The sequence below is a fragment of the Neovison vison genome, chromosome 4, assembly GCF_020171115.1.
Source record: "Neovison vison isolate M4711 chromosome 4, ASM_NN_V1, whole genome shotgun sequence".
In the NCBI taxonomy this organism is placed as follows: domain Eukaryota; kingdom Metazoa; phylum Chordata; class Mammalia; order Carnivora; family Mustelidae; genus Neogale; species Neogale vison.
In genome coordinates this window covers 159,577,783-159,604,160 of record NC_058094.1, presented here as the reverse complement: position 1 = coordinate 159,604,160, position 26,378 = coordinate 159,577,783, and the positions used below count along the sequence as shown (strand labels likewise).

The following is a 26,378-nucleotide window of genomic DNA, read 5'->3' as shown; positions in this document are numbered from 1 at the left end:
CCAGCACCAGGTTCTGACTTTAGAGGTTTAGGACTCAAAAGAGATGAAGAATAAAAGCAAAAGAGAAAAGTGAATGGGAAAGAAAGGGCGAGAAATAATGAAAAGAGAAAAGAATGGGGTGCCTGGGTGGCTCAGTCAGTTGAGTGTCTATCTTTGGCTCAGGTAATGATCACAGGGTCCTGGGATCGAGCCTTGCATCGGGCTCCTTGCTCAGCCGGGAGCCTGCTTCTCCCTCTCTCTGCCCCCTGCTTGTGCTCTCACTCACTCTCTCTCAAATAAATAAACACAATCTTTAAAAAAATAAATAAGTGAAAAGAATGGAGACTACAAGGCAAATGAGATGGAAGGAGAATAAAAAGACCCTTACCCTGGCAGTGAGACTGAGCTGGGAAAGCTGGAAGAGAAGTGAGGCCCTGGGATTGGGGGTGAAAAAAAAATGAGGCTTTAAAAGGAAGGGGGATGGCAGTGCAACACACCAGCTGTAGCGAGGTGCTGCCTGCCCTACCCTGGCCCAAGGAACTTTCTAAACACCAATTTTAATTTCTTAATTCCAATCAGTTACAAAACTCAGTTTTAGGACAGTGAAAATACAACAGACATGTAAGAGGACCAGAAAAAGAGGCAGAATGAAGTCCTTCAGTGATGACTGGCTTTTATAGAACCTTCCCAAATTCTTCCAGTAAAATTAATAACTAACTCCCGTGACCTGTCATTTAGTGTCTTCTAAGTTAGGAGCACACTGGTCTTCCCCACTAGGAAGGGAGCTGCCTTTAGGGATTTAGGCAAGCTTTATATATTTTTTTTTCTTCATGTCCCAGCACTTAGCCCTATACACAGCGTACAAGGTGGTAAAAGGAATGGATGATGAGGAAGGAGGAACTGGGACCACCCGGCAACAATGCGGAACAGTAGAGGCAAGGAGGGTCTCGGACTATTAATAAGATAAAGTGTGAACTTCCTTTACAGAGCCCACACAGGTGAGATTTGGGAGCCCTGGCCAATTGTCCTAGCTCTATCACTACAGGCTTTGCAACTTTTCCCTGCCTCGGTTTCCTCATCTGTGAGATGGTATTCTGAGCTAGGTGATTTCAGCTTCTAGTTAAAAACTTCTGTTATATTTCTCAAAATGTATCAGATGTGACCTGATAGGAAAAATTTTAAAAACTGAAATTCTTTTGAAACTGTTCTGGTTCCGACATAAATAAAAAGGAGGGGAAGCATGGAGAAGCCTAGGGATCTAGGTATTTATCACTCAGGTGAGAGTACTGCAGAAGGCCAGGTCCTCAAGGGAGTTTGAGTCCTGGCTCCATTCCAACCACAAATCAGAATGAGTACCAGAGTTCCTAGCATGGAACTACCAGAGAAGAGTGACAAAAGCACTAGCACAGTCTAGTGCCCTCAATGCTAATCTTGGGTTCAAGTACAGAGTTAGGCCAGGGCTTTGTGTAGCTGAACTCCACGAATGGGTTATTTTAGCAATGAAGAAAATGAATGTGCAGCCTAAGTAATTTAAAAAAAAATTTTTTCCCCCTTTTGTGATCCCTTTTATTTATATGTCTGAGCTAGTTCATGGGCTTATTCAGAGTTAAAATATAAAATAAAACAAACAAACAAAAAATCCAGATTGGACATGCCAGCTATGAGTTACCAGCTCCCTGCCTCTGGGAAGCACTTTTCAGAGAGTCCCCATGGTATAGCATAAAGTACCACTGGCTAAAAGGATGAAAGAAAGAAGCCCGCATGTTTTAATGATGGCAAATGTCTCCTACTGCATGAATACAGAGCACAATAGGCAGAGAAAAGAAAGGATTAAAAATCTAAATCCTTTTAGGGCCTATTAAGATGCATTTTCTTCCCAGCACTTTACCTTGAAATTGCCATGGACACTCTGACGGCTGACCGAAACCTGGTGAAGCCCTTTGGACGGTTGGTGAGCACCTCGAGGTCTGTGAAGGCCGGTTGTCCCCCCATCCGGGCAAGCAGAGCCAGTGTGGCATCCTCACATTCCTGGAACCCACCAAGTAACAGCAGCAGGTAGTTCTTCTGATAAATGAGAGCTTTCCGGAAACTTTCTGCCCGAAGGTATTTACCATAAATTCTCTAATGTTAAAAAAAAAGGAAAGAATATAAAGCCATTATTTATATATATATATATATATATTTTTTTTTTTTTTTTTTTAAGATTTTATTTATTTATTTGACAGAGATCACAAGCAGGCAGAGAGGCAGGTAGAGAGAGAGAGGAGGAAGCAGGCTCCCCGCTGAGCAGAGAGCCCGATGCGGGGCTCGATCCCAGGACCCCGAGACCATGACCTGAGCCGAAGGCAGCGGCTTAACCCACTGAGCCACCCAGGCGCCCCTATAAAGCCATTATTAAGAAGCCATTCAAATTGTTCTCTAGAGGAAGATAACCTAGATTTTATTTTAAAAAGGGGTAGTAGCAGAATGGCAGACACCTTCCTACTGTTTTCTACTCAGCAAAGTTGAAGGTGAAGATAATCAACCTTAAATTTTACACTTCTGTCTCTTTTTAGTCAGTGGAACGTGAATACAAACCTTATACTTAGGTTTTTGCTTTATTTTGGATTTTAGCTCCTAAAATTCATCATGTTTACTGCAAATTTTTGTCCTTCCATTATCATTTCAGTTTTCTTCTCTAACTGCATAGAGCTACTTTTATTATTTAGGCCCACTAATTTATTTAACCTTTTTTTCTTTATTTAATGTTTTCAATGTTAATGTCCTCTGTCCCTTTAAGAGTCATAAGCTTAGGTTCACTCCACATTTAAAAACACATTCCAAACATTTTTCTTTCTTTCTGTTTTGGATTTTATGTTAACGGATCAAAAGTAGTTTTATTACAATATTCATTAGAGTCAGTAGAGAGGCTGTTCAGAGGGCTTACCATCTTACAGAGCATGGTGATGCTCTGATATTGAAAGTAGTAGAGCTTGGGTTGGCAGTGGAAAAGAGAATTTCTATAGTCTATTAGGAATGAGATGGGGGGTAACGAAATCATGAGCTCATGCTGCCATGAGGGCATGCCTTGCCACTAAGGTTCTGTGACCAGCTAGAGACCTGCATTCATGACACACACTGAATAGTGAGACGTAGAGACAGCCTAAATGCCACTTAAATTTCTTTACTCTGTTAAGGTTAGAGAGAGATTAAACAAGGTGAGAACAGAAGAGCAGCTTTGGTATTTGTTTCGAAGGAAGACGGTTCCTACCTTTATAGCAGCATGCTCAGAATCAGGGTTCAGATTCTGAAGTAAAGCTTCATTTCTTAGCTCAGCTTTCAGTTTGTGCACTTCAGCTTCTGCTCTTTTCAAGGACTTTTGGAGAGTCAGCTTTTCTCTGTTCCAGACTTCTTTTTCGGAAGCAATGATGGCTTCAATGTTGGCACCACCACTGAATGAAAACCTAGAAGACTGCAGAGACCAGAGCCTACTTAATGATTTTTAGGAATAAGTCTCTGAAGAAAAATCTAAATTAAACACACTAAATGTATTCCCTGTGGGAACCTGAGCTTTCCAGTCTCAGACAGGGAGCGTTCAAAGTCAATCTCAATTGACAGTAAAGAACATACAATGACTTTAATTATATGGTCCTTTGCTTAGTAGATTAATTTTAAAACTAAAAATCCCTATGGGAGTCTAGCCCCAAGGAAAGACCTCTGAAATAAAAAAGTCTATAGAGACTTAATAAATGGACCATGTGGGTTCAAATGTAAGACCTATGCCTGAAATAGCCCACTGCAGAAATGGGGGGAAAAAACCCACTCGCCCTGCCCACAGGGATGTGGTTCGCTACAGAAGCAGTGTGGATGGGTTATCGTGTATTTGACTGCACAGTTGTCTCACAAGTCTTTCCTAGCTTTATATTATATTCCTATCTTTGTATTACAGAAGCTAGCAGTTTATTTTGTAGTTTTTAACTGAAAAACTTTAAATAAACCGCTAGAGTGGTTATTAGACTGAAATACAGAATTTAATAGCATCTTCCACTTGAGTCACAAACATAATAACTAATAACTAACTGATAAGAACAGAAAGAATTCACATTTGAATATTTCTTTACATGTATCTACCAGTGGTCCATAGGTAGCAGAGTATCTGGCTTTGGCTAAGATATGCAGTTCTTGGTCTGACTACAGACATCAGTTTTCTCATGTGTAAGGCTGAATGTGGATTAAAGACTCTAAATGTATAGAACCCAGGATCTGGCCCAGAGAAGGCTCCCAATAAAGAATGTTTGTTATTATTATTATTATTACTGTCATCTCTATAACATTCTCCCATAATCTTACTAAGAATCAGATATTTAATATTTTTATATTAGGGTTAAGAATTGAAACCAGAGAGCAGAACTTATAATCCTGCAATATTTCTCACGTGGCCATGCTAAAATTAGACGTACATAATCTCTGCCAGCTCCTGTCTGTCGATACCACCTGATCTGTTCTTCTAGCTTCATAACCATATTTCTCAAATCATTCTTTTCTTCTGCCAGTTGGCTGATATGTCCTGTCAGCTCAGCATTTTGTCTCAGCAGTCTTTCAGTCAATGAGCCACAAGTACCACCTGGGGACACTAAACCAGGCTAGAAAGATAAAATGGTATTAAGGTCGTAGAAGCACAGATGCTTATGAACAATGCACATAAACATGTGAATGGGCACTGACAAAAACAGATTTCATGAAGAAGTGGTGCTTGATTTGAGTCTTGAATAACTAGGAAGAATTTCACAAGTAGGAAAGAAGGAAGGGAAGGGCATCTGAAGCAGAAGGAATAGTATGTATAAAGGTACAGTGGTTTTGCTTGAGAGAGTGTTGGTTTTAGGGAGCTACAAGTCGCTTGGTAAGGCACGAGTAAGGGCTGCCTTCATTTTATAGGTAACAGACCTAAATGTAGGAAGTAAAGAGCCATAAACGGCCTCTAGACAAGAAGGTGCCACAAACAAAATTCATGTTTTAGAAAAATTCCTTTGGTAGCAGCATGCACAGTACGGTAAATTAGGGAAGACCATCCCAGTGTTAGGTGGACACATCAGGAAGTCATTACAACAGTTCAGGTAAGAAATACTAGAAACCTGAATAAAGGCAATGACTAAGAACACATTGGACAGATATTTAGGAGGTAAAAGCATGAGACTTAGTCACCACTAGGACACAAAAGTGAGAGTGAAGGAAAGTGGTCTATGGTGACTTGCAACTTTATAAACTGGGCGGTACCAGGACCAGAAACATGGGTTGTGGACAGGAGGAGGAAAGAAAGATGATGCTCAGTCTGGAATGTGCCTATGAGGTTCCTAGGGGATAACTATGGGGTCCATTTCCCCAAGCAAAGAGTTCCTGTAGCTCATGGAAAATATAAACCTGGACCACAGGAGAGAGATATAGACTAGAACCCCAGGCCTCTAGAAGATCAGGTCCATAAGGATGAGACTTTTTTTTTTTTTTTTAAAGATTTTATTTATTTATTTGATAGAGATCACAAGTAGGCAGAGAGGCAGACAGAGAGAGAGGAAGGGAAGCAGGCTCCTTGCTGAGCAGAGAGTCCCATTCGGGGCTCGATCCCAGGACCTTGGGACCATTAGGAGCCAAAGGCAGAGGCTTTAACCCACTGAGCCACCCAGGTGCTCCGAGGGTGAGACTTTTATCAGATTTGTTCATTGTAGCTCAGAACCCAGGATAGTACCTGGCATATAACAAGTGCCTGATACAAGTATATTCTGTTCAATAAATAAGTCTACTGAGAACTCAGGCTGTGGAAATGAATGAGCTTTCACAGAGAAGAAACATGATGAGGATAGGAGGAAGAGGAATTCATGAAGATGACTGATGAAAGAAAAGGAAGAAATAAGAGAATATTGTCACAAAAGGTAAAAAAAGGAGGATTTTTAAGATGGGAGAGGTCAAAAGTATCAAATGCTATAGAGAAGTCAAGAAAGAGAATGAAAAGATTTATCAGACTAGTCAACTGAAGACACTGGTGGCATTCTATGGGTGGCTTTGAGAGTGGTGAGGGTAGAAGCCAGACTATTCTTGCAAAAAACTTCCTTATCATAACACAATAAAATTTAACTATAATTATTCAATAGTGATAATGAAAGTTAATTTCCCCTCAAATTTTCACTCTCTTCTATTATGGAAAAGCAAATTATTATTAATGTTTAAAATAAGAGAAAAGATCAAGTTAAAAACGCTTTAGGAAATATGGTGTCAGTTTCAAACGATTCATACAGCTCCATTCAAACTGTTCTTGATATCTCATAAGGAGTTTTTTAAAAAATTAAATTAAATTTAAAAAAGAATACTTATAGATAAGTACAATATATTTTATTATGTATATACACACACATACATATCTATACTATAAACGCCATCCATATATCTATACACACACAGACATATAGAGACAACTGATACCACATGTTTTGATGAATAATCTGTTTTCAAGTAGAGAACCACATTATAGGTGAGTACTTCATTAGAAGTGTGTGCCTGTGCTCCACACAGATATATTTACCCCAAAGATGCAGATGTACTAAAAAGAAGGGCCATATGTACCCCAATGTGCACAGCAACAATGGCCATAATTGCCAAACTGTGGAAAGAGCCAAGATGCCCTTTGACAGAAGAATGAATGGATAAAGAAGCTGTGGTCCATATATACAATGGAATATTATGCCTCCATCAGAAAGGATGAATACCCAACTTTTGTATCAACATGGACGGGACTGGAGGAGATTACGCTGAGTGAAATAAGTCAAGAAGAGAAAGTCAATTATCATATAGTTTCACTTACTTATGGAGCATAAGGAATAACACAGATGATATTAGGAGAAGGAAAGGAAAAGTGAATTGGGGTAAATCGGAGGGGGAGAAGAAGCATGAGACTGTGGACTCAGAAACAAACTGAGGGCTTTGGAAGGAAGTGGGGATGGAGGGACGGGTGTGTCTGGTGGTGGGTATTAAGGAGGGCATGTACTGCATGGTGCACTGGGTGTGGTGCATAAACATAGAATCTTGGAACACTGAAGAAGTAAAATTAAGTTAAAAAAAAAAAAAGAATTTTTAAAGTCTTACCTCTTCCCCTGGTTGGCCAGTTAATTTCTGTAGTTGTAAAATAATTCCATCAATATTTTCCTGAACCCACATGAAATCTTCATCATCGGCTGTTTCAAACTGTAGTCTTCAAGAAAAAGACAGAAAGTCAAAATACACCTTTCTCAATTAATGGTGCTGACCAGCACAAACTTAACCAATTAGGTGGCACTCTATTTCACCTGTCTTCTCCCTTACATTAAAGTGCTCTCTTTCCAGGGCTCAAGGTGTTCAGATATGTTAAAAGAATAACATCTCCTAATGTGAACATGCATTAACTTTAAAATTTCAATTCCCCGCCCTTGGCTAGCTATTGGTGAGGGGTAGGCTCTATCCAGCTTGTCTAAGAATGCCATTTCCAAACATCAGGAGGAATAGTCTAACCTATTGGAGGCTTTCTGGGCCAGATGCTGCAGTTTTGAAGCCACAAGTTGAAGCTTTTGTCTGAGGATTTCTAATTCATGATTATAGCCAGCTCCTCCTTCATTCATTTCAACCAGCTTAGAATAACTTGATTCCTTTGTCTCTCCTTCTATTTTCTGTTGAAGAACCCAATTTCTGGTTCGATCACTGGTTAAACTCCATGTGGTTGGCTAGCAATTTTTGGCAGAAAAAGAAAAAAGCAGTAATTCAAATGAACAGTGAATCACATTTTTTCTCAAGGGAACACACTTATGGTTTATACTCCAAATAAGTTTCCATGAATTTCCTTTTTTAAAAAAAATCATTTGTTCCTATTTATTTTTATTTTTAAAAAGATTTCATTTATTTATTTGAGAAAGACTGAGAGAACAAGTGAGAGGAGGGGGAGAGGGAGAAGCAGACTCTCTGCAGAGTAGGGAGCCTGACATGGACTCGATCCCAGGACCCTGGGATCATGACCTGAGCCAGCTCGATGCCCTGTCCATAACTGTTTAAATAATTTAGTCCAGTACTAAATTATATGTTCAAAGGGCTGTAGTATTCTTTTAAAAAATATTTTAAAACAGTATCAATTTACCTCATTAAGATTCTGATAGAGAATTCTTCTACTTTCTCGTTTTTCTTCTCGTTCTAGTTCTTGTTTCTGGAATTCCTGCATAATTCCCTGCAGTCGCTTTCCTTCAAGGTCTAACTTATAGACTTGTTGCCTTTTCTCCTCCAGCTGGCGCTGGAGATCTTCCACTTTGGACTGGAGCTCATGCATTTTTTTCTGTCCCTCAGTGTTGGCCTCTTGTTCTGTCTGCAACGTCTTCCTGTGAACCTGCCTATCCTTTTCCATTTGCTGTCTTGTTTGCAAAGAATCCAGTTTATATTTCTCGGTCTCATTTAACAATTCTACTATGCGACTGTGCTTCTCCTCCAGCTGTTTCTGTAGCTCTTTAAGGAGGTCCTCAGAGGGTAGGGAGGGCCGAGGCTGCCCACTATCATCACTGCTCTGCAAGTGAGCATGCAATTCTCGCTCCCTATCCAGGGTACTACTCATCTCCCGTATTCGAACTTTCTCAGATTCAAGAAGTACTTGAAGCTCTAAGTTTCGACCTCGTTCTTCTGATAACTGGGCATCATGTAGCACTCTCTGTGATTCTATTTTCTCCTGTGATTCATTAAGTAGTTGTTTCTGTTGCTCCAAAAGTAGATTTAGCTGAATATTCCTTTGTTTCTGACCCTCAAGTGAAAATTTCAAATCCTTGTAGAAGAAAGTTGAATTTAAGAATTTGTTAATATTATTAAAAATCCTTTATAAGTATATTATAATTATCCTTTAGTAATACTAAGTTGGTAGTATTTGGTAACAGAACAGATTATCCAGGTTACTAAATTTTCAATGGTTAGAGCTTAATTATTTGGACAGCCAGATGATTTTCATCAAAGAATATAAATAAAATATAGATAAGCTAAATAGTACTTTCTCTCCAAATATTAATCATATCTAGTCAAGGAATATGAAGCAGGGTATATTCCGTCTTGAAATAATGACTTTTTTAAAAAAAGATTTATTTATTTAATTTATTTATTTGACAGAGACAGAGATCACAAGTAGGCCGAGAGGCAGTCAGAGAGAGAGAGAGAGGAGGAAGCAGGCTCCCTGCCAAGCAGAGAGCCCAATGCAGAACTCGATCTCAGGACCCTGAGATCATGACCCGAGCTGAAGGCAGAGGCTTAACTCACTGAGCCATGCAGGCGCCCTCGAAATAATGACCTTTAAAAATATAAATATTTCCAATATAAGGTGACATGATTTCCCGAAAAGTCTCATTTTGTCCAATGTCACATATTAAAAATAATAGGGCTTATGGGGAAAGCAGATTAGGGACAAACTACTGAAAACTTATACAAATTTTAATAATAAAAAACAGAAATCAGTACTCAAGGGGACATCCTGTCCTGCCAGACAGAGAGCTCACTATGCCTGAAGGCTACTAAGATGGACATTCAAAAAAAAAACCCCAACAAAACAAAAAGTAATAGGGCAGAAATGCCTGCTACTACTTGGTTTTTTAGCATACAGCTAGTGAGCACCACATGTGAATGGAAGAAGAGCTCTGAGCCAGTGGGGCCATCATAAACACGGGCCCTGTGGGTGCAGTACAACCCGCCCTGAGCTGTGAGCTGTGCAAGGCTGGGCAGTGCCTCTTTGGAGTGAAGAGGCTTCATTTTCAATTTTTTAAAAATGTAACTGTGAGGGCTCCTGCTGCTAGAATGGTGTCATTGTTCCCCTTCCTAGGAGAAAACTAGAATCAAAACTGCTTGGAGTTAAACTGAAATGGATGCGCTATTTATCAAGTTGTATATGCACTAACTCAAATTCTCCAAACACACACTGTAGCAGAACAGTCTGTATGCACACCTCGATGTAGCAAAACAAAACTGCATCACACCATTAGCATTTCCTAGATAGATATTTAGACAACATACTAGTATTCCATATACGGTAAACAACTTACTGTACCTTGTAGAGTCTAAGCCCGACATTTTAGAAAGAAGAAAGTCTCAAGACTCTCTCTCTTCTGTTGTTTTGGATTTTCCACAGACTTTTAAAGACAAAGGTAACAATACCTCAAGTTCTTCTTTATCCCGCTCTTCATTGCGTCCTAGTTTGGCTTTCTCCTTCTCCAAAGCCCACTGGAGCTCTCTGGACTTTTTCTGTTCACTTGCTAATGTGTCATTAAGCAAATGTACTTCATCGGTTTTATCTTTGACTTCCAACCTAAATGAGAGACAACTGAACTTTTATAAAGTCACTTTAACTAAGTTTATATTGAGAGAAAGAACTCCCACTGAAAGTGGAGGCATATTATAAACTATTTAATAGGAAAATACTAGCCACATGAAGATTAAAGATTTCTGACTGTGGTTTATTTCAAATTAACTGTTTCTAGTAATACAACTTTTAACTATTATTTAGCACTGTAAACAACTTATTTTTACAAAATAACATTAATAGAAATTTTCCTCTGTTTTTTACTGAAGGGAAAATAGTGGGAATCACCACTGTTAATGTGTCCTTGGCAAGTAGAATATCTCACTATTTACATCAACAACTTATCCTTTTCACAAGCATTGTATTTTAAAACATTTTGTATATTTTAGGTAGATGAACCACAAATTTTATTGACATCATAAATATCACTTCAAATTACTTGGTGATAAAACAGAAGTCAAAATTATTTCTTATGCAATAAGTGTCCAATAGAACTGAACTCACAGCAGAGAATATGCCAATACCTAATGAATTTATCATTTGGAAGAATTTGGGAGTTTTTCCTTTCCACTGTAATTTTTCCTATAAATAACAAAGTTTCAAGTTATTTACACTTTATGTATAATGTTATGCTTTTATAAGATCTGCATAACGTCTGTGATTAAAATTATCCATTTCCTTCACCCAAATAGGTTTATAATAAGGAAGCCTGACATACCTGAAGGCTTCTAATTCCTTTAGGTGCTTATGTTGTGCCTTGAGTGTTGTTTCTAGTTCCAGTTTAGTTTGTGCAAGTTCACTCTTCAGCTCAGCAACCACCATTTTCTCAGAACTCAGTTGTTCCTGCAGCTCTGCTGCTCTGTCCTTCACACTGCTGAGCTCCACTTGCATCTCCAGCATCTGAGACTGCTTCTGCTGTATATTATACTCCAAGAGCTCTAAATGGAAAATTATTAATAGTTAAATTACAATCTTACAACCCATATTTGGTTTATAACTATTTTATTGATGAGAACTGATTGTTGATTTAGGAGATAGCTGCAAAGCAAATGTGAAAAGATTACAGTCAAAGTTGCCAATTTATAAAAATACGTATCATGACTATTTTCCTCATAGTGCTAATGGTCAAGATTTCAGAACTATAAATACATAAAAATGATAACAGTTTAACAAAATATATTAATCAATGCAAGACATGAAATAAAAGAAATGCCAGGTGTTCACAAATACTATACACAGAAGTGTGTATTTGCTCAAGTAGAATTTCAATAGCTCACACTAAAAAATGCCAATAATTATTGAGAGCCACACAAAGCACTTGCAGGAGTTTGGTACGTAACCATCAGTACAGTGCTGAGCACGGCTTGCTGGTTTTGTTTAGCACCCCTCTGCAGATAGTCCCTAGCAACTTTACTGTCATGTAAGATTGGATCACAGTTTGTTCTTTAAACACCAAGAAAACCCCTGCTACAAGTCTGTTACAATGAAAACAAATGAAAATATTTAAATCCCTAAGTAAAATAAATGAAAAAAATGTTAAGAAATATGCACCAGGAGCTTGCTTTTGCAAAAAATATAAACCTGTACACATAAGGCATTAATAAAGGTCTGCAGATAAATATATTTACCTAGGTGTTAAGAGTTGGGTTAACAGTAGGATTTAGGAGATTCTAAGGGGATACCCTATTTTTTTTTAATAAAGTGTTTTCTTTTTTTTTTTTTTAATTTATTTATTTGACAGAGAGGGAAATCACAAATAGGCAGAAGTAGGCAGAGAGGCAGGCAGAGAGAGAGGGAGAGGCCGGCTCCCTGCTGAGCAGAGAGCCTGATGCAGGGCTCCAGCCCAAGACCCCGGGATCATGACCTGAGCTGAAGGCAGAGGCTCAACCCACTGAGCCACCCAGGCATCCCCCCTATTCCTTTGTTTTACTCTATTCTTTTGTTTACTTTTTTTACTCTTTTACTTGTTTTTACTCATCTACTTGTTTACTCTTTACTTTTGTTGTGCTCTATTCTTTATTCTTTTGTTTCTCCATTCTACCTTGAATGTATTTTCAACTTAAAAAATTTTATCAAAGCTCATCACTTGATATTACAATTCACTGATTTTAGGAGATAGGAATAACATTGGCCTTAGAAGATAATCATGTTAGTTTAAGCTTTTTTTCTTTTTAAAGATTTATTTGAGAGAAAGAGAGAGCACAGGCATGAGGCACAGAGGGAGAAGGAGAGAGAATCCTAAGCAGACTGTGCCAAGCACAGACTCTATCTTAGGACCATGAGTTCATGACCTGTAACAAAACCAAGAGTTGAACGCAATCGCCCCTCAGGCACCCATTAGTGTAAGCTTTTAAAACTATTTCTTAGGGGTGCCTGGGTGGCTCAGTGGGTTAAAGTCTCTGCCTGTGGCTCAGGTCATGGTCTCAGGGTCCTAGAATTGAGCCCTGCATCGGGCTCTCTGCTCCGCAGGGAACCTGCTTCCTCCTCTCTGCCTGCTTCTCTGACTACTTGCAATCTCTGTCTATCATATAAATAAATAAAATCTTTAAAAAAAAAAAAACTGTTTCTTAGAAGCAGCTAAGGATGTACAAATATAAATATGTATCTATATTTTCAATGGGGTTCTATTTAACTTAAATAATTACAAAGTAAAATAATACTAATCAAGTCTCCAAAAATAATCTTCAGTTAATCTTATGTCTAAATATAAGATATATATGACCTCATAACACCTGTTATGGAGACTACAGTATAACTTTCAAAATTTGTAAAAGCATAGGTATTTCTGCCATTATAGCAAACAAAACTGGAGACTAAAATGTCTCTTTGTTAGATCTGGTGAAAATTAGATTGTATTTTAATCCCTACTGATTTCCATTCACAGCTCAATTTATTTTAACAGACAACCCTACCGAATAATGGGGAAAATACATGAATGAGCATACCACAAAGGCAAAAAATCCAGCTAGCCAATATGATATGAATGCAACCACTTCAGTAATTAGAGAAATTACATTAAAATTACACAATTAAAACCACAGTAACAATCCACTGCATATCCATAAGATTGGCAACAAAGGTCTGACAATGTCAACTACCAACAAGTAAGTGAAGCAAACAGGACTCTCTTACTCAGCTACTCAACTGGCAAGCTTACACGTTGATAGGACCACTTTGGATTACAAAATAAATGTGAAATGATGTAGTCTATGACTCAGCAATTCCACTCCTGGGAGTGAATATATACACCCAGAAAACTCATGTTATGTATGCAGCAGCAAAATAGTGTAACAATGTGCAGAACAGCACTGGTTTTAACAGCTAAAAAACTGAAATAACCCAAACAGTCAACCACAGAATGGATATATAAATTTTAAGAATTCTGTAAAGTAACAAAAGCAAATGAACTGGAGATAAATGCAGTAACTTAGAAAAATATTATAGAGAGGTAAAAGAAGCAAGATACAATAGTATCTTAGAATAGAATAGTAAAGTTCAAAAGCAGGAAAACTTCAAACTTACATGGTTTAGGAATACACAAATAAGTAGTAAAACTAAAGAATAATCAGGATAACGGTTTCCTCTAGACTACCATAGTGGAGTGTGTTTGGGAAGGAGCTTCTGAGGTACTTGACATGGGTAAAGTTTTCACAGACATTCATTTAAAGATGTTATCCTGTACATTTTTGCATTTTGCACTTTCCTATATGTATACTTAAGTTTACAATAAAAAAAGATTAAAAAAGAAATAGTTACTTTCATTGTAGATTTCATTTTCTTTTAGGGGGTTATCTTGACAAAGAACTTCAAAACAAAAAAAGATAATGAGCTTAATGGGCTACTTTTAAACAGCCTGATCAAAGCAATGCCTATTCATCTTAAGTTTTAAATATATCTGTTTAAAAACCAACTGGACAATCCTTTAATTCCCAGAGTCATTAATATAGATTATTTCCAATATAATGAGAATGAGAAGAAAATGTGACTAAAAGGAAATGTGTTTTAGATGAGTAATAATTCAAAGAAGGAAAACAGAGTGAAATAGTTCACTTATTTGCCGCCATCATGTGAGACTGACATATAGCATACCTTGGCTTGGTTGATCATTCTCTTGCTCTCTTTTCAGAGTAATTTTCCTACCATTCATTTGAGCATGCAGTGCTTGAATTTCAGATAACAAACTCCTTCTGTCTGCTTTTTGGATGCATTCCATAGCTGCTTGATATTCAATACTCTATAATAATGCAAAGCAAAATATCAAATGAAGAGAGTTATAAAGACAATAATACTAACAATCAGGAAGTCTGGAAAAAAAACTACCACCAACAAAAACATAAATGGGGGACGCCTGGGTGGCTCAGTTGGTTAAGCAGCTGCCTTCGGCTCAGGTCATGATCCCAGCGTCCTGGGATCGAGTCCCACATCGGGCTCCTTGCTCAGCAGGGAGCCTGCTTCTCCCTCTGCCTCTGTCTGCCTGTGCTCGCTCTCTCTCCCTCTCTCTCTGACAAATAAATAAATAAATAAATAAATCTTAAAAAAAAAAAAAATGGAACGCACATGCTGAAATTTTGGAAAGATATTAATTTTCTCTTCCTATTCATTAGGATTTATTTTTAATTATTAATCTTCACATTTACTTTGAAAATTTTCAAACATACAACAAAACGAGAAGAATATAATAAACACTCATGTACAAAGCCCAAGAAATAGCACCTATCAGCTAAAGCCACCTCTATACAACTCCCTGAACATTTCCTCTGTACCACCTACTTGAGAAATACTCAAATTCTAAGTCTGGTGTTATTTTCATGTGCTCTGTGCATTATCTTACATACACACATGCGTACAGTATGTTTTGCATGCTTTAAAACTTTATATAAATGGCATCATATGGTGTATTCACCTTTGCCTAATTTGTCTTCACTAAATGAATTTAAGTGAACTTCGTGTTGGTGAACCATCTGGGTTGGCACATACAGCTCTATTTCACAGCCATTTTCAATGTCAGATAGTATTTCATAGTATGAAGTATACAGTGCATTTTGAGCATCTTTTCATACATTTATTGGATACTTTTTTGTGCACATATTTGCATCATTTGTTCATTTTTCCAGTGGTTGTTTTATTTTCATTGGATATTTGGCCAGTAGTTTCCTTTCCTTATAATGTCTTTGTGTGGTTTAAGATTCAGCAATAATGAGGCCTGGGTGGCTCAGTCGGTGAAGTGTCCAACTCTTGATTTCGGTTCAGGTCATGATCATAGGGTTCTGGGAATGAGCCACATGTCAGGCTCCAAGCTCAGCATGGAGCCTGCTTGAGATTCTCTCCCTCTGCTCTTACCCCCTCACACGTGCTTTCTCTCTTTCAAATAAATAAATCTTAAAAAAAAAAAAAAAGTAGAAGAATCAGAGCAGTACTGGTTTCATAGAATGGGTTGGGAAGTGGTTCCCTTCTCTTCTTAATTTTAAAAGAGTCTGTGAAGGACTGCTATTATTCTTTAAACATCTGGTAGAATTCACCAGCAAAGCCATCTGATCACAGACCTTCTTTTATTTTACCTTCATTAAAGTAATGAGTCACATGAGTTATTTATTTATTTTAAATGTATTTTTTTTTAAAGAGTTTATTTATTTAACAAACAGAGATCACAAGTAGGCAGAGAGGAAGGAAGAGAGAGAGGGGAAAGCAGGCTCTCCACCAAGCAGAGAGCCTTGATGTGGGGCTCGATCCCAGGACCCTGAGATCATGACCCGAGCCAAAGGCAGAGGCTTTAACCCACGGAGCCACCCAGGCACCCCACATGAGTTTGTTTTTGTTTTTTTTTTTAAGATTTTATTTATTTATTTGGCAGACAGAGATCACAAGTAGGCAGAGGCAGACAGAGAGAGAGAGGGAGAAGCAGGCTCCCAAGCCCCGATGCGGGGCTTGATCCCAGGGCCCTGAGATCATGACCTGAGCCGAAGGCAAAGGCTTTAACCCACTGAGCCACCCAGGCGCCCCCCACATGAGTTATTTTTAATGGTATGCTACCTTTGCATTCCTGAGTAAGCATAAGGTGACTGTGTCTCTAAAAAATATACAAAGATTTGGTCTGGCATTTTGTTAAGAATTCTGCGTCTATGTTCATGAATAAAACAGGCCCATAGGTTCTCTTTCTTTTTTTTCTTTGTCTGACTTTGGTAACAGGGTTATATTATTAGACTCTTAACATAAGTGCAAGGCATTCCCCCAGTCTCCAACAATGTGAATCATATGTTTAATACTGGAATTAGCTATTCCTTGAATGTATGCGGACTTCACCTGTAAAACCATTTGAACTTGGTGTAATTCTTTAGGGTAAATTTTTTTGAACTATTTTTTATTATTTTGACATAATTTCGCCTACAGAAGAGCTCCAAAAATTGGGCAAGGAATTCCCATGTATCACTCACCCAAATTCTCTAAATGTTGACTACATTTGTTTTATCACTCTGTGTATATATATATATCTCTGTATGTATGTAACTACACACATACACATCCTTATTTTTTTTTTCTAAAATGTGTGAAGTGGCAGACAGATGCTCCTTTACCCCTAAGAACTACAGTATTGTATTTCCTAAAAACAAGAACATTCTCTTACAAACACAGTACAATTATAAAAGTAGAAACTAATCAACATAATACTATTATTTAATGTATAAAACTTATTTGTTCCCATGTGCCCTTCAGCTGGTACTCTCTGATGATCACATCTAACATAACTATAGTACATTATCAAAACTAGGTTTAGACATTGGTACAATTCTATTTAAATCACAAGGCTTACTGAGATTTCATTAGTTTTTACAAATAGTCATTCACTCTCCTGGTGTACAGTACTTTGAAATTTTGTCACATGCCTAGGGTTTAGTTACCACCACCATAATCAGGATACGGACCTGTTTCATCACCACAAAGAAACTCCTTCGTAGACACCTTTCCCCAGCCATAATCCTTGATAACCGCTGATCTGTTCATTATCACTATATTTTGGCATTTCAAACGTTATATAAGAGGTTTAGAGTATCAATAGTCTATTCCTTTTTAATTGCTAAGTAGTATTTCATTGTATGGATGTACTTTAATTTATCTGTTTATCTGTCAAAAGACATTGGGTTGTTTCCAGTATTAGAGTATTACAAGTAAAAATTGCTGACTGTTCTTGTATAGATCTTAATGGAGATACAGCTTTCATTTCTGATAAACATCTATGAGAACATGACTTCTAGGTCATACAGTAAGTATCCATATATTTAACCTTTATAAGAAACTGTCACTCTCCAGAGTGACTCTCCCATTTTACATTCCATTCAGCAATGTATGCGATGCAATTTCTCTACATCTTCACCAGCACTTGGTATTTCCCCTAATTTTTATTTTGGCCATTCTGATAGATATATAGTGGCCTCAATTTGTTTTGGTCTAATATATGCTTGTGCGTAGATTTCAGTTATGCACAAAAGTGAGGTAGTATACTTCATATGAGGAAGTACATGATGTCTGGTTGTTCTACTACTGTGATATTAATTCTGATCACTTGATTAAAGTGGTATCTGTAATGTTTTCCACTGAATAATTACTGCTTGAGTTATTACTATGACGTTTAATAAAGTGTGATCTTTCTTCATCATTTCTTCTATCCACTCTCTGGCATTCTATTTTAAGGAAGAATTTTTATCCATTTATTTATATTAGTATGAATCCATGAGTTCTTATTTCAGTTTTTGGTTTATAATCTGTCACTATCATTATTTAGTATGATGTTCCAGTTGTCCTAACTGCGGACACTGGAAACTCCTTCAAGTTGGCTTCTGTGATCTTCTGAAGTCTCCCCTTCATTCTTTGAGCAAGTCCTTGTCAGCAAAACAAGATATTCTTGGTTCATCTTATATGTCCCTCTACTTCAGCCCAGGAATCAGTCATTTCTCCAAGGAGTCCTAGCTCCTTTTAATGGAGAATGTATGAAGATCTGGGGACGCCTGGATGGCTGAGTTGGTTAAGCAGCTGCCTTCAGCTTGGGTCATGATCCCAGGGTCCTGGGATATAGTCCCACATCAGGCTCCTTGCTCGACAGCGAGCCTGCTTCTCCCTCTGCCTGCCACTCTATCTGCCTGTGCTCATGCTCTCTAACAAACAAATAAATAAAATATTAAAAAAAAAAAAAAAAGGAAGATCTGGGCAATAAGTGTTGTTAGTAGTTTTTTAACTATCAATTTTTTTTTTTTACTAGTTATAGATCTTTTCAGTTTTTCCACTTCTTCCTGTATGAGTTCTGAGAAGTGATTATTTTCCTAGAAATCATATCACCTATGTTTTTGAACTGATATAAAATTATTCATAATATTCTGTTATTTTACATCTCAGCTATTTTTAGTTATGATCACATTTTCATTTCTTTATAAAAATGTGCTTTACTTCTTTCCTTAAGCAGTTCTCCAGGAAAGTTTCTATCTTATTAGCCTTTCAAAGAAGAAACTTTTATAAGTTTTTATCCTCTCTATTGTACCAACATACTGCATTTCACTAACTTCATTTTTCTTTATTACAGCTGAACCTCATTATATGTGGATTATGTATCTACAAATCTGCCTATTCACTAAAATTTTTTTTCTTTTTTTTAAAAGATTTTTATTTATTTATTTGATAGAGATCACAAGTAGGCAGAAGGCAGGCAGAGAGAGAGGAGGAGAAGCAGGGTCCCCGCTGAGCAGAGAGTCCGATGTGGGGCTCAATCCCAGGACCCTGAGATCATGACCTGAGCCGAAGGCAGAGGCTCAAACCACTGAGCCATCCAGGCGCCCCCCTATTCACTAAAATTTAACTGTAACCCTGAAACAACACTTGTGGTGCTTTGACAGTAATTTGTAAACACACAAAGAGGGGCAAATATTTAAAGTGCCAGCTGTGTGTGTGCACAGCTGAAGTGGAACTAGGTACCATTCTGCTGTTTTCGTTCATCTCTTAGATTGCAAACACGTGTCCTTTGTGCCATCTATTCAGTGCTTTGTTTCTTTGCATTTTTCTACTCCTTACTGGTGACTTTTCTGTTTAAAAAGGTCCCTAAGCACAGAGATGAAGTACTACCTAGTGCTACTCATCACAAGAAGACTGTATTTCATGCAGAGAATATATGTGATAAGCTTCGTTTAGGCATGAGTTATATAGTGCTCTTGGCCATGAGTTCGACATTAATGAATCAGTGATACCTAGGACATAAGGTGTCTTTAAAAAGAAACCCACACAAAACAAAAATTATGTATTGGTTGGTTGACAAATGATGTGACCAGGGGCTCACAGGAACCCACCCGCTGTATTTTCCCTAGTAGCAATGGCTCAGCAGTCACAGCAACTTTACAGAATCTAATTACTGCAGACAACGAGAACTGACCATCACTTACTTCTAACTTCTTTGGACTTATTCTGTTGCTCTTTTCTATCTAAGTTGGATGAATAGCTCCTTAATTTTCAGTGTTGCTTAGTTTCTACCACAAGATAAAACATTTAAGGTAATAATTTTCTAATATTCTTAGTGGATCCTGTTAAAATTTTAACTTTCAGACCTTCTCCAAAAGTAATCCATAACTCACTTGCTTATTAATATTAAAAAGCATTCTTTGTTTCAAAGTTTTATTTTATTACCTGTTCTTCTATTCTCTGTTCCAAACAGTTTAATAATCCAACTGCATCTTTAGTACATAGACCTGTCAGCTCAGTCTGAAACGCAGCTAGTAAAACACTGCGTTCCTTTAAGAAAACTTGTTGAAGAGCAAGCAGAAGTTCGCCTCGCCAATCTGGGGAGCACTCATGAGACTGGGAACCATCATAAACCTAGCAGAGTATAAAAAACAAGTCAGTTTTCAAATAAGCATGTTTTAAAAAAAACTCTAAAAATGATACTTATCTACCAACCAAAATAAATAGTATAGGTCAAAAGTAAAGCACGGATTTGCTTCCAAGTGTGTGGCTTGTGGCATTTAAATGATACATAGTAATTCATATGTAATTACATAATAAAAGACAATAATTTAATCTATAAAGTGCCTTATTATTAGCAAAAGTCATATAAAACTATTAAGATACACAATATTGAGTACCTCGGCATCTCTTTGCACTTGCATTTTGGTAATTAAATCCTTAAGAGATGAGATTGTACTGAGATAAGCTCTTCTTTCTTCTAGCCAAGATTCTGACACTTGCTGAACAGAATGGTCCTCTCCATCACTATAGGGAGACTCAGTGAGGGAGAGCACCTGCATGCCTTCATTATGGACAGCTCTCAGTAATCCCTAGAAATAAACCCAAAGGCCAGAATTCTGACAACTTCTTCAAAGACAGACATACAAAGAAATATAAATTTTAAGTAAGGTGGCTTTATCTAGTTAGACTACTTGGAAGAGCCACTGTAGGAAGAAAACACCAGGCTACGACTACTGACTAACTTTTTCTTATGGACGGGATGTAAGTCTATGACTGTGTAGCTCTCACCTGTTTCTTCTACTTAACTGATATGCTCTTCTTGGATTTAATGATTAGCCACTAATCTAGCCAAAAGAAGTAAATAAGAGATAAATTCTACTCCTGGGGATTGCATTAATAATTTTGGCACTCAGAATCACCAGGGATAAAAACTATTTTAAAAAATCTTTAGATAAATAATTATTAAATACATTGTACTTTATTATCTGCAAAATACAGGAATTACACTAAACAGATTCTAAAGATTCATTCTTGCTTTGCGATTCTCTCTTCAGAGAACAATATACCTTCTAAAAAACTGCTATGTTCAATATAGAAACCACACAGACTAAGTTTCACTAAAAGACTGTCTTTCAGTACCTTTATTTTCTTCGGAAATGAATCTGTTGAACCTTCACCTTCATCTCCTCGGTCTTCTGATGCTATGTCAAATCCCTGACTTTGTGTAAGATAAATTCCCTGACCCCAGTCTGATCCAGAATCTAAAATAAAGAAAATGACCACTGACTATTAAAAAGAAACAAATACTTTTTAAGTAAGTACTAAAAAAATGTCAGAAATGTATATAACTTGGGCGCCTGGATGGCTCAATGGGTTAAAGCCTCTGCCCCGGGGTCCTGGGATGGAGCCCCACATTGGGCTCTCTGTTCAGCAGGGAGCCTGCTTCCCCCTCTCCCTCTGCCTGATTCTCTGACTACTTGTGATCTCTTTTTCTCTGTCGAATAAATAAATAAAATCTTTAAAAACAAAAAACAGAAAGCAAAACAAACAAACAAAAGAAATGTATATAACTTACCACTGGAACATATTTCTCTAGTTTGGTAAGCATCAGAATGTGTTAATTCAGGAACTGAGGATCCCTAATTAAAGAACACAGAGGAATACATAACGTTTTTTGCTTTAATAAAAATAAAAATAGGACCCAATGAATAGTTGTGATCTTTTATAGTGCTGTCAAAACACAAATAAGAAACTCAATTAAATCATACATTTTACAATAAATGGAACTATCCATGGTTTACACTTGATCTTAGCCAAAAGGCCGAGAAGCCATGGTTTAAAAGTCTTTTGTTTTTTTCCAAATGGATAATCCCACAAGAAGTCATTCATGAGTTAAGGAATAATATGGTGCTCCAAATTTGCAGAAGAACTTTGTGGAAAGTTATTATCTGACTACACAATGGAAAGATTAAAAACTGCAATTTTATCTAAGGAAGAGATTACCCAAATTTCTTTTTCTGTTAAAAACAAAGAATTGGGGGGGGTGAAGCACACAACGTTGAAAAAACACATATTATGAAAACCAAATACCTCTTTAGATCTCAGACACTGTATCACTGCCTTCAAGGTACCACATTCCTCTGTCAGCAACTGAACAGCAACATAATGCTCTCTCTTTAAGGTTTCAGTTTCAGAAATATGTCTGGATTCCATATCCAAAATTTCAGCAGCATGTAGTTCTTGCATCTGCTCAATTTTTTCAGTAAACTGATTGATTATTTCAGTGACTTCTTCTGATGAACACTCACTCTGTAAATCAACCTGGATTCCTACATTTCTAACAAGAACTTGTGGAGTCTGACTGCTGCTATTAACCTTGAGGGTCCCCTCCATCTCGGATGCCAAACTTTTATCCACGTTAGTAGGAAGTGGTTCTAATATGCAGACTTTTGTGTTTTCCTGTACCACAGTCTTATCTTCTTTTTCTAAGAAGGAGGATAATTTCTCTTTCGCTTCTGTGAGTTGATTCCTAACTTGGCTTAAATCTTTCTGAAGAGATGCTATATTTGTCTCTTTTACCTAAAACATAATGAATAAAACAGTAGAACATTCAATTAAAAATATTAAATGTAGAATTTTGGGTAGAGAGACTATTCATGCATATTAATATGCTCATTTTCCTCAGAATAATACAATAAATATTACAGAAACACTCAGATTCTATATAAATTTGTATATATGTGTAGTCACAGTTACCATAGAAGTGAAATTATTTTAACAGACTCTTTTGGTATTTATGGGATAAAGAGCTCTCTTTAATATCTTTCTCCTCATTCATTAACAGACTAGAGACTAAAAGCATCTTTCTATAAAAGATTCAAAGAAAACCAAGCAAGAACATGCTAGTAAAGAAATTTATAGTAACTTTTCATCAAAGCCACAAAAGATTTTTTTTTCCAGCTTTTTGGTTTTTTACAGAAGAGAATATACTTCAAAATGAAATTAAGATATGTAAAAAAAGTTAAATAGGACATATGTTACTTATTTTACCAAAAGCTCTTCCTGAAGCTTTTCTGCTTTCTCTTTGTAATTGGCAAGTTCTTCTTTGATAGCTGATGATTCAGCTCTAAGAGCCTCAAGTTGACAACAAAATCCACTTTCTTCACTGGTATCAATAGGCTCAGCAGTTGCCTGAAGTGCAGTGGAAAACATTTAAAAACACATTATTTTCAAAAGATAGAGCCAAGTTCAAAAGCACTTATACTTCTAATGAAGCTTTTTCAATGAAGCTTTTTCCAGAATGACTGCTTATCAGATAAAAGGGTGTAGAAATGATTCACGTTCTTTCAACAAATAGGAAAACTTTTTTAGGAACTATCATTTTATGTTCTTGAGACAGTAAAGAAATAATTATTTTCTGGAAGTCAAAGATACATCATGTTAGTATATATAATCCTAAATATTTATAAATTATTAGTGAAAGTATTGTTACCATTCAGAACACTTTTTTTTTTTTAAAAAGATTTTATTTATTTATTTGACAGAGAGAAATCACAAGTAGACGGAGAGGCAGGCAGAGAGAGAGAAGGAAGCAGGCTCCCTGCTGAGCAGAGAGCCCGATGCGGGACTCGATCCCAGGACCCTGAGATCATGACCTGAGCCGAAGGCAGCGGCTTAACCCACTGAGCCACCCAGGCGCCCCCAGAACACTTTAAAAAAAAAAAGATTTTATTTATTTATTTGACAGAGAGAGATCGCAAGTAGGCAGAGAGGCAGGCGGGGGTACGGGAAGCAGACTCCCTGCTGAGCAGAGAGACCAATGTGGGACTCGATCCCAGGACCCTGAGATCATGACCTGAGCCGAAGACAGAGGCTTAACCCACTGAGCCACACAGGTGCCCCAGAACACTTTCATATTTATATCACTTTCCTCAAAAAATACCAAGTCTTACTAAGATATTTCTTACAAGTTTTATATACATAGAAAGTCACGTTAATATTTTAATATGACTATAAGAATTTATACTTCCAGGTAGCTAGGACAAAAAAGACTATTAAATGGAAAAAATTATCATACTTTGTCAAACAAATTATATATTTATGGAGTCTTGCTGTTAGTTAATTCCCTAGTATCAGATAAGACCACACATTTAGTACTCAAAATTATAAATATATAAAGTGTGAATTTGAAAATTAAAGTCCTTCTACTATCTCTGCCCTATGCTAAGAAATAAAGGCCATTTCAGATCTTTACATAAGTAGACTTAAAAGGTAAGATAAATATTATTTCTAGGAAAGGAAAGAACCTATTATCAGGTATAAAATCTCAGGTGCCTGGGTGGCTCAGAGGGTTAAGCTGCTGCCTTTGGCTCAGGTCATGATCTCAGGGTCCTGGGATGGAGTCCCACATCGGGCTCTCTGCACAGCAGGGAGCCTGCTTCTCTCTCTCTCTCTGCCTGCCTCTCTATTTGTGACCTCTCTCTGTAAAATTAATAAATAAAATTTAAAAAAATAAAAAATAAAATAAAATCTCAAAAGCTAATGACTTATCACTAACATGTTACTTCAGCAGAATACCAATATATTTTGATGTATCAATTACTTAAAAGGAATGATCAAATAACATGCATGTTAGATGGAACAGGAAAAAAAAAAAACCACACAAGTTCCAAAAGACATTTGCTAATCTTAACATCTCTATCTTTCTTTTGACTGCTCTACTTAATATGAGTATGCTAGTGAAATAAATAACATGATTTCGAGATTACAATATAATCTGTATCCATTATTATTTTAGTGATAATAATATGACTATACAGAAAAGTAGTATTTTTATAAAAACCCTCTATATATGAATTGCTAGATGTAAAGAACGCCATATTTAATTTAAATTAGTAATCAGTTTAAGAACAAAGAAAAAGAGAATTCCCTATGGCATTTAAGTGAAAAAAATAAAAAACAACTTAACCTTGAAAACTTCAAAATCTCCTTCAGGGCTTCTTTTCCTTTCATTACCTCCCTGGTTTATCTCCTCCTCCAATAACTTCTTTAGTTCTAGTAGCTTCTTTTCTTTCTCCAAAGCATTTTGCTTCACAATTTCTACCTGTTTTTTTTCTAAAATCAAACTAGTCTGCATTTCAACCACCTGGTTTTCTAATTCTGATATTCTCAAGGTTAATGCTAATACATCTGGGTCCATCTCATTGTCTCTTACTGGATTTAAATTCTGTACATTTGTTCTTTCAAGTTCTGGTGAAACTGCTTGTTCATCGTGACAGAGTTTTGCATATTCCTTAACTGCTTCAAGTTGGACTTGACTCACAAGAGCAGCAGCAACTTTTTCTTCAAGTATATTCTGTAGGTTTACAATCTTCCGTTTAAGCATTTCTGTTTCAGATTGGCCTTGTTCTTGCATGTCCTTTATAAGTTTGTAACACTGGGTGAGTTCCAAGTCCTTTGCACTCACAGTGCCCTCAAGCTGTAGCACCTTTGTTTCCAAACTGCTTATGGAACTTCTGCTGTTTTCTTCAAAAGACGTGACGTAAGTCTGATTTTCTAGGGGTTTAAAGGCATTCTCAGTAAGGTGATCTTCCAGTTCAGGTTTGATTTTGCTCGGGTCATCTATGACCATATTAATGCTTTTCTCTGGTACACTTTGGATTTTTTCCATATTTTCACGCTCTCTCTTTAAGCTGCATAATTCTTGTGTTAGCTTGTTCATTTTTAAATTGGTTTCTTCAAGTACATTTTTCGTAAAAGCCATTTCTTCATTAGTGGTTTCTACTTGCTGTTCCAAAGCCAGTTTTTCAGCTATTACCATATCCAACTGATGTTTTAAACTATCTGCTTCCTCTGGGAAAGGGTTGGCGTCCATTGATGTCTTCTGTTCAATATTTGCCAATTCCTGTTGAAGTTTTTCAATCACGTCATTGAGCTGCTCAATTTCTTCTTCCCTACTTTTCTTCACACGTTCCTGATCGCTCATCAAACATTCTATCTGGGTTTCAAGATCCCTTATCAGTTCATTTTTTTCTTCAATAAGCTGTTAATGAAAACAAATAACACATAATAAATATGTATTTGCATTTTGGGCATTTTATTTTTTATTTTAAGGGCAGGATCTCAAAGGGTTGATCTCACACAAATAATACACTTCTCAGACATGTTAGATTAATTTTGATATAAACCAACAGTCCCCATCATATCAAACAAGGACCTTTGTCTAACTTTGTTCAGAAACTTCTATTAAATATAAAGTGATTAAACATTAGTAGATAATTTCCTATAAATAGTCAATACCAATACATTCTAATTGAAAAGAATGAAGTAGTAAAATAAAAATGGTTAACAGATGGTGTTATCTTATTTA

At 36.9% G+C, this 26,378-nt stretch overlaps 1 protein-coding gene and 1 pseudogene across 9 annotated transcripts in view; both read right to left on the bottom strand.

The window, feature by feature from the left end:
- The window catches only part of AKAP9 (A-kinase anchoring protein 9), a 186,765-nt gene that overhangs the window by 39,457 nt on the left and 120,930 nt on the right, over positions 1-26,378 (bottom strand). For all 9 annotated transcript variants that reach the window (XM_044245996.1, XM_044246000.1, XM_044245998.1 and 6 more), the window contains 16 exons: positions 24,978-26,051; positions 23,060-23,200; positions 22,100-22,588; positions 21,585-21,648; positions 21,149-21,270; positions 20,407-20,598; positions 19,952-20,140; positions 14,381-14,525; positions 11,010-11,229; positions 10,147-10,297; positions 8,108-8,776; positions 7,492-7,700; positions 7,090-7,195; positions 4,419-4,601; positions 3,230-3,430; positions 1,868-2,100 (listed from right to left, as the gene is read on the bottom strand). In XM_044245996.1, the coding sequence (XP_044101931.1) occupies positions 1,868-2,100; positions 3,230-3,430; positions 4,419-4,601; positions 7,090-7,195; positions 7,492-7,700; positions 8,108-8,776; positions 10,147-10,297; positions 11,010-11,229; positions 14,381-14,525; positions 19,952-20,140; positions 20,407-20,598; positions 21,149-21,270; positions 21,585-21,648; positions 22,100-22,588; positions 23,060-23,200; positions 24,978-26,051 (4,388 nt within the window). The remainder of the gene's footprint in view (positions 1-1,867; positions 2,101-3,229; positions 3,431-4,418; positions 4,602-7,089; positions 7,196-7,491; positions 7,701-8,107; positions 8,777-10,146; positions 10,298-11,009; positions 11,230-14,380; positions 14,526-19,951; positions 20,141-20,406; positions 20,599-21,148; positions 21,271-21,584; positions 21,649-22,099; positions 22,589-23,059; positions 23,201-24,977; positions 26,052-26,378) is intronic.
- Positions 21,712-21,842, bottom strand: LOC122905601 (annotated as a pseudogene).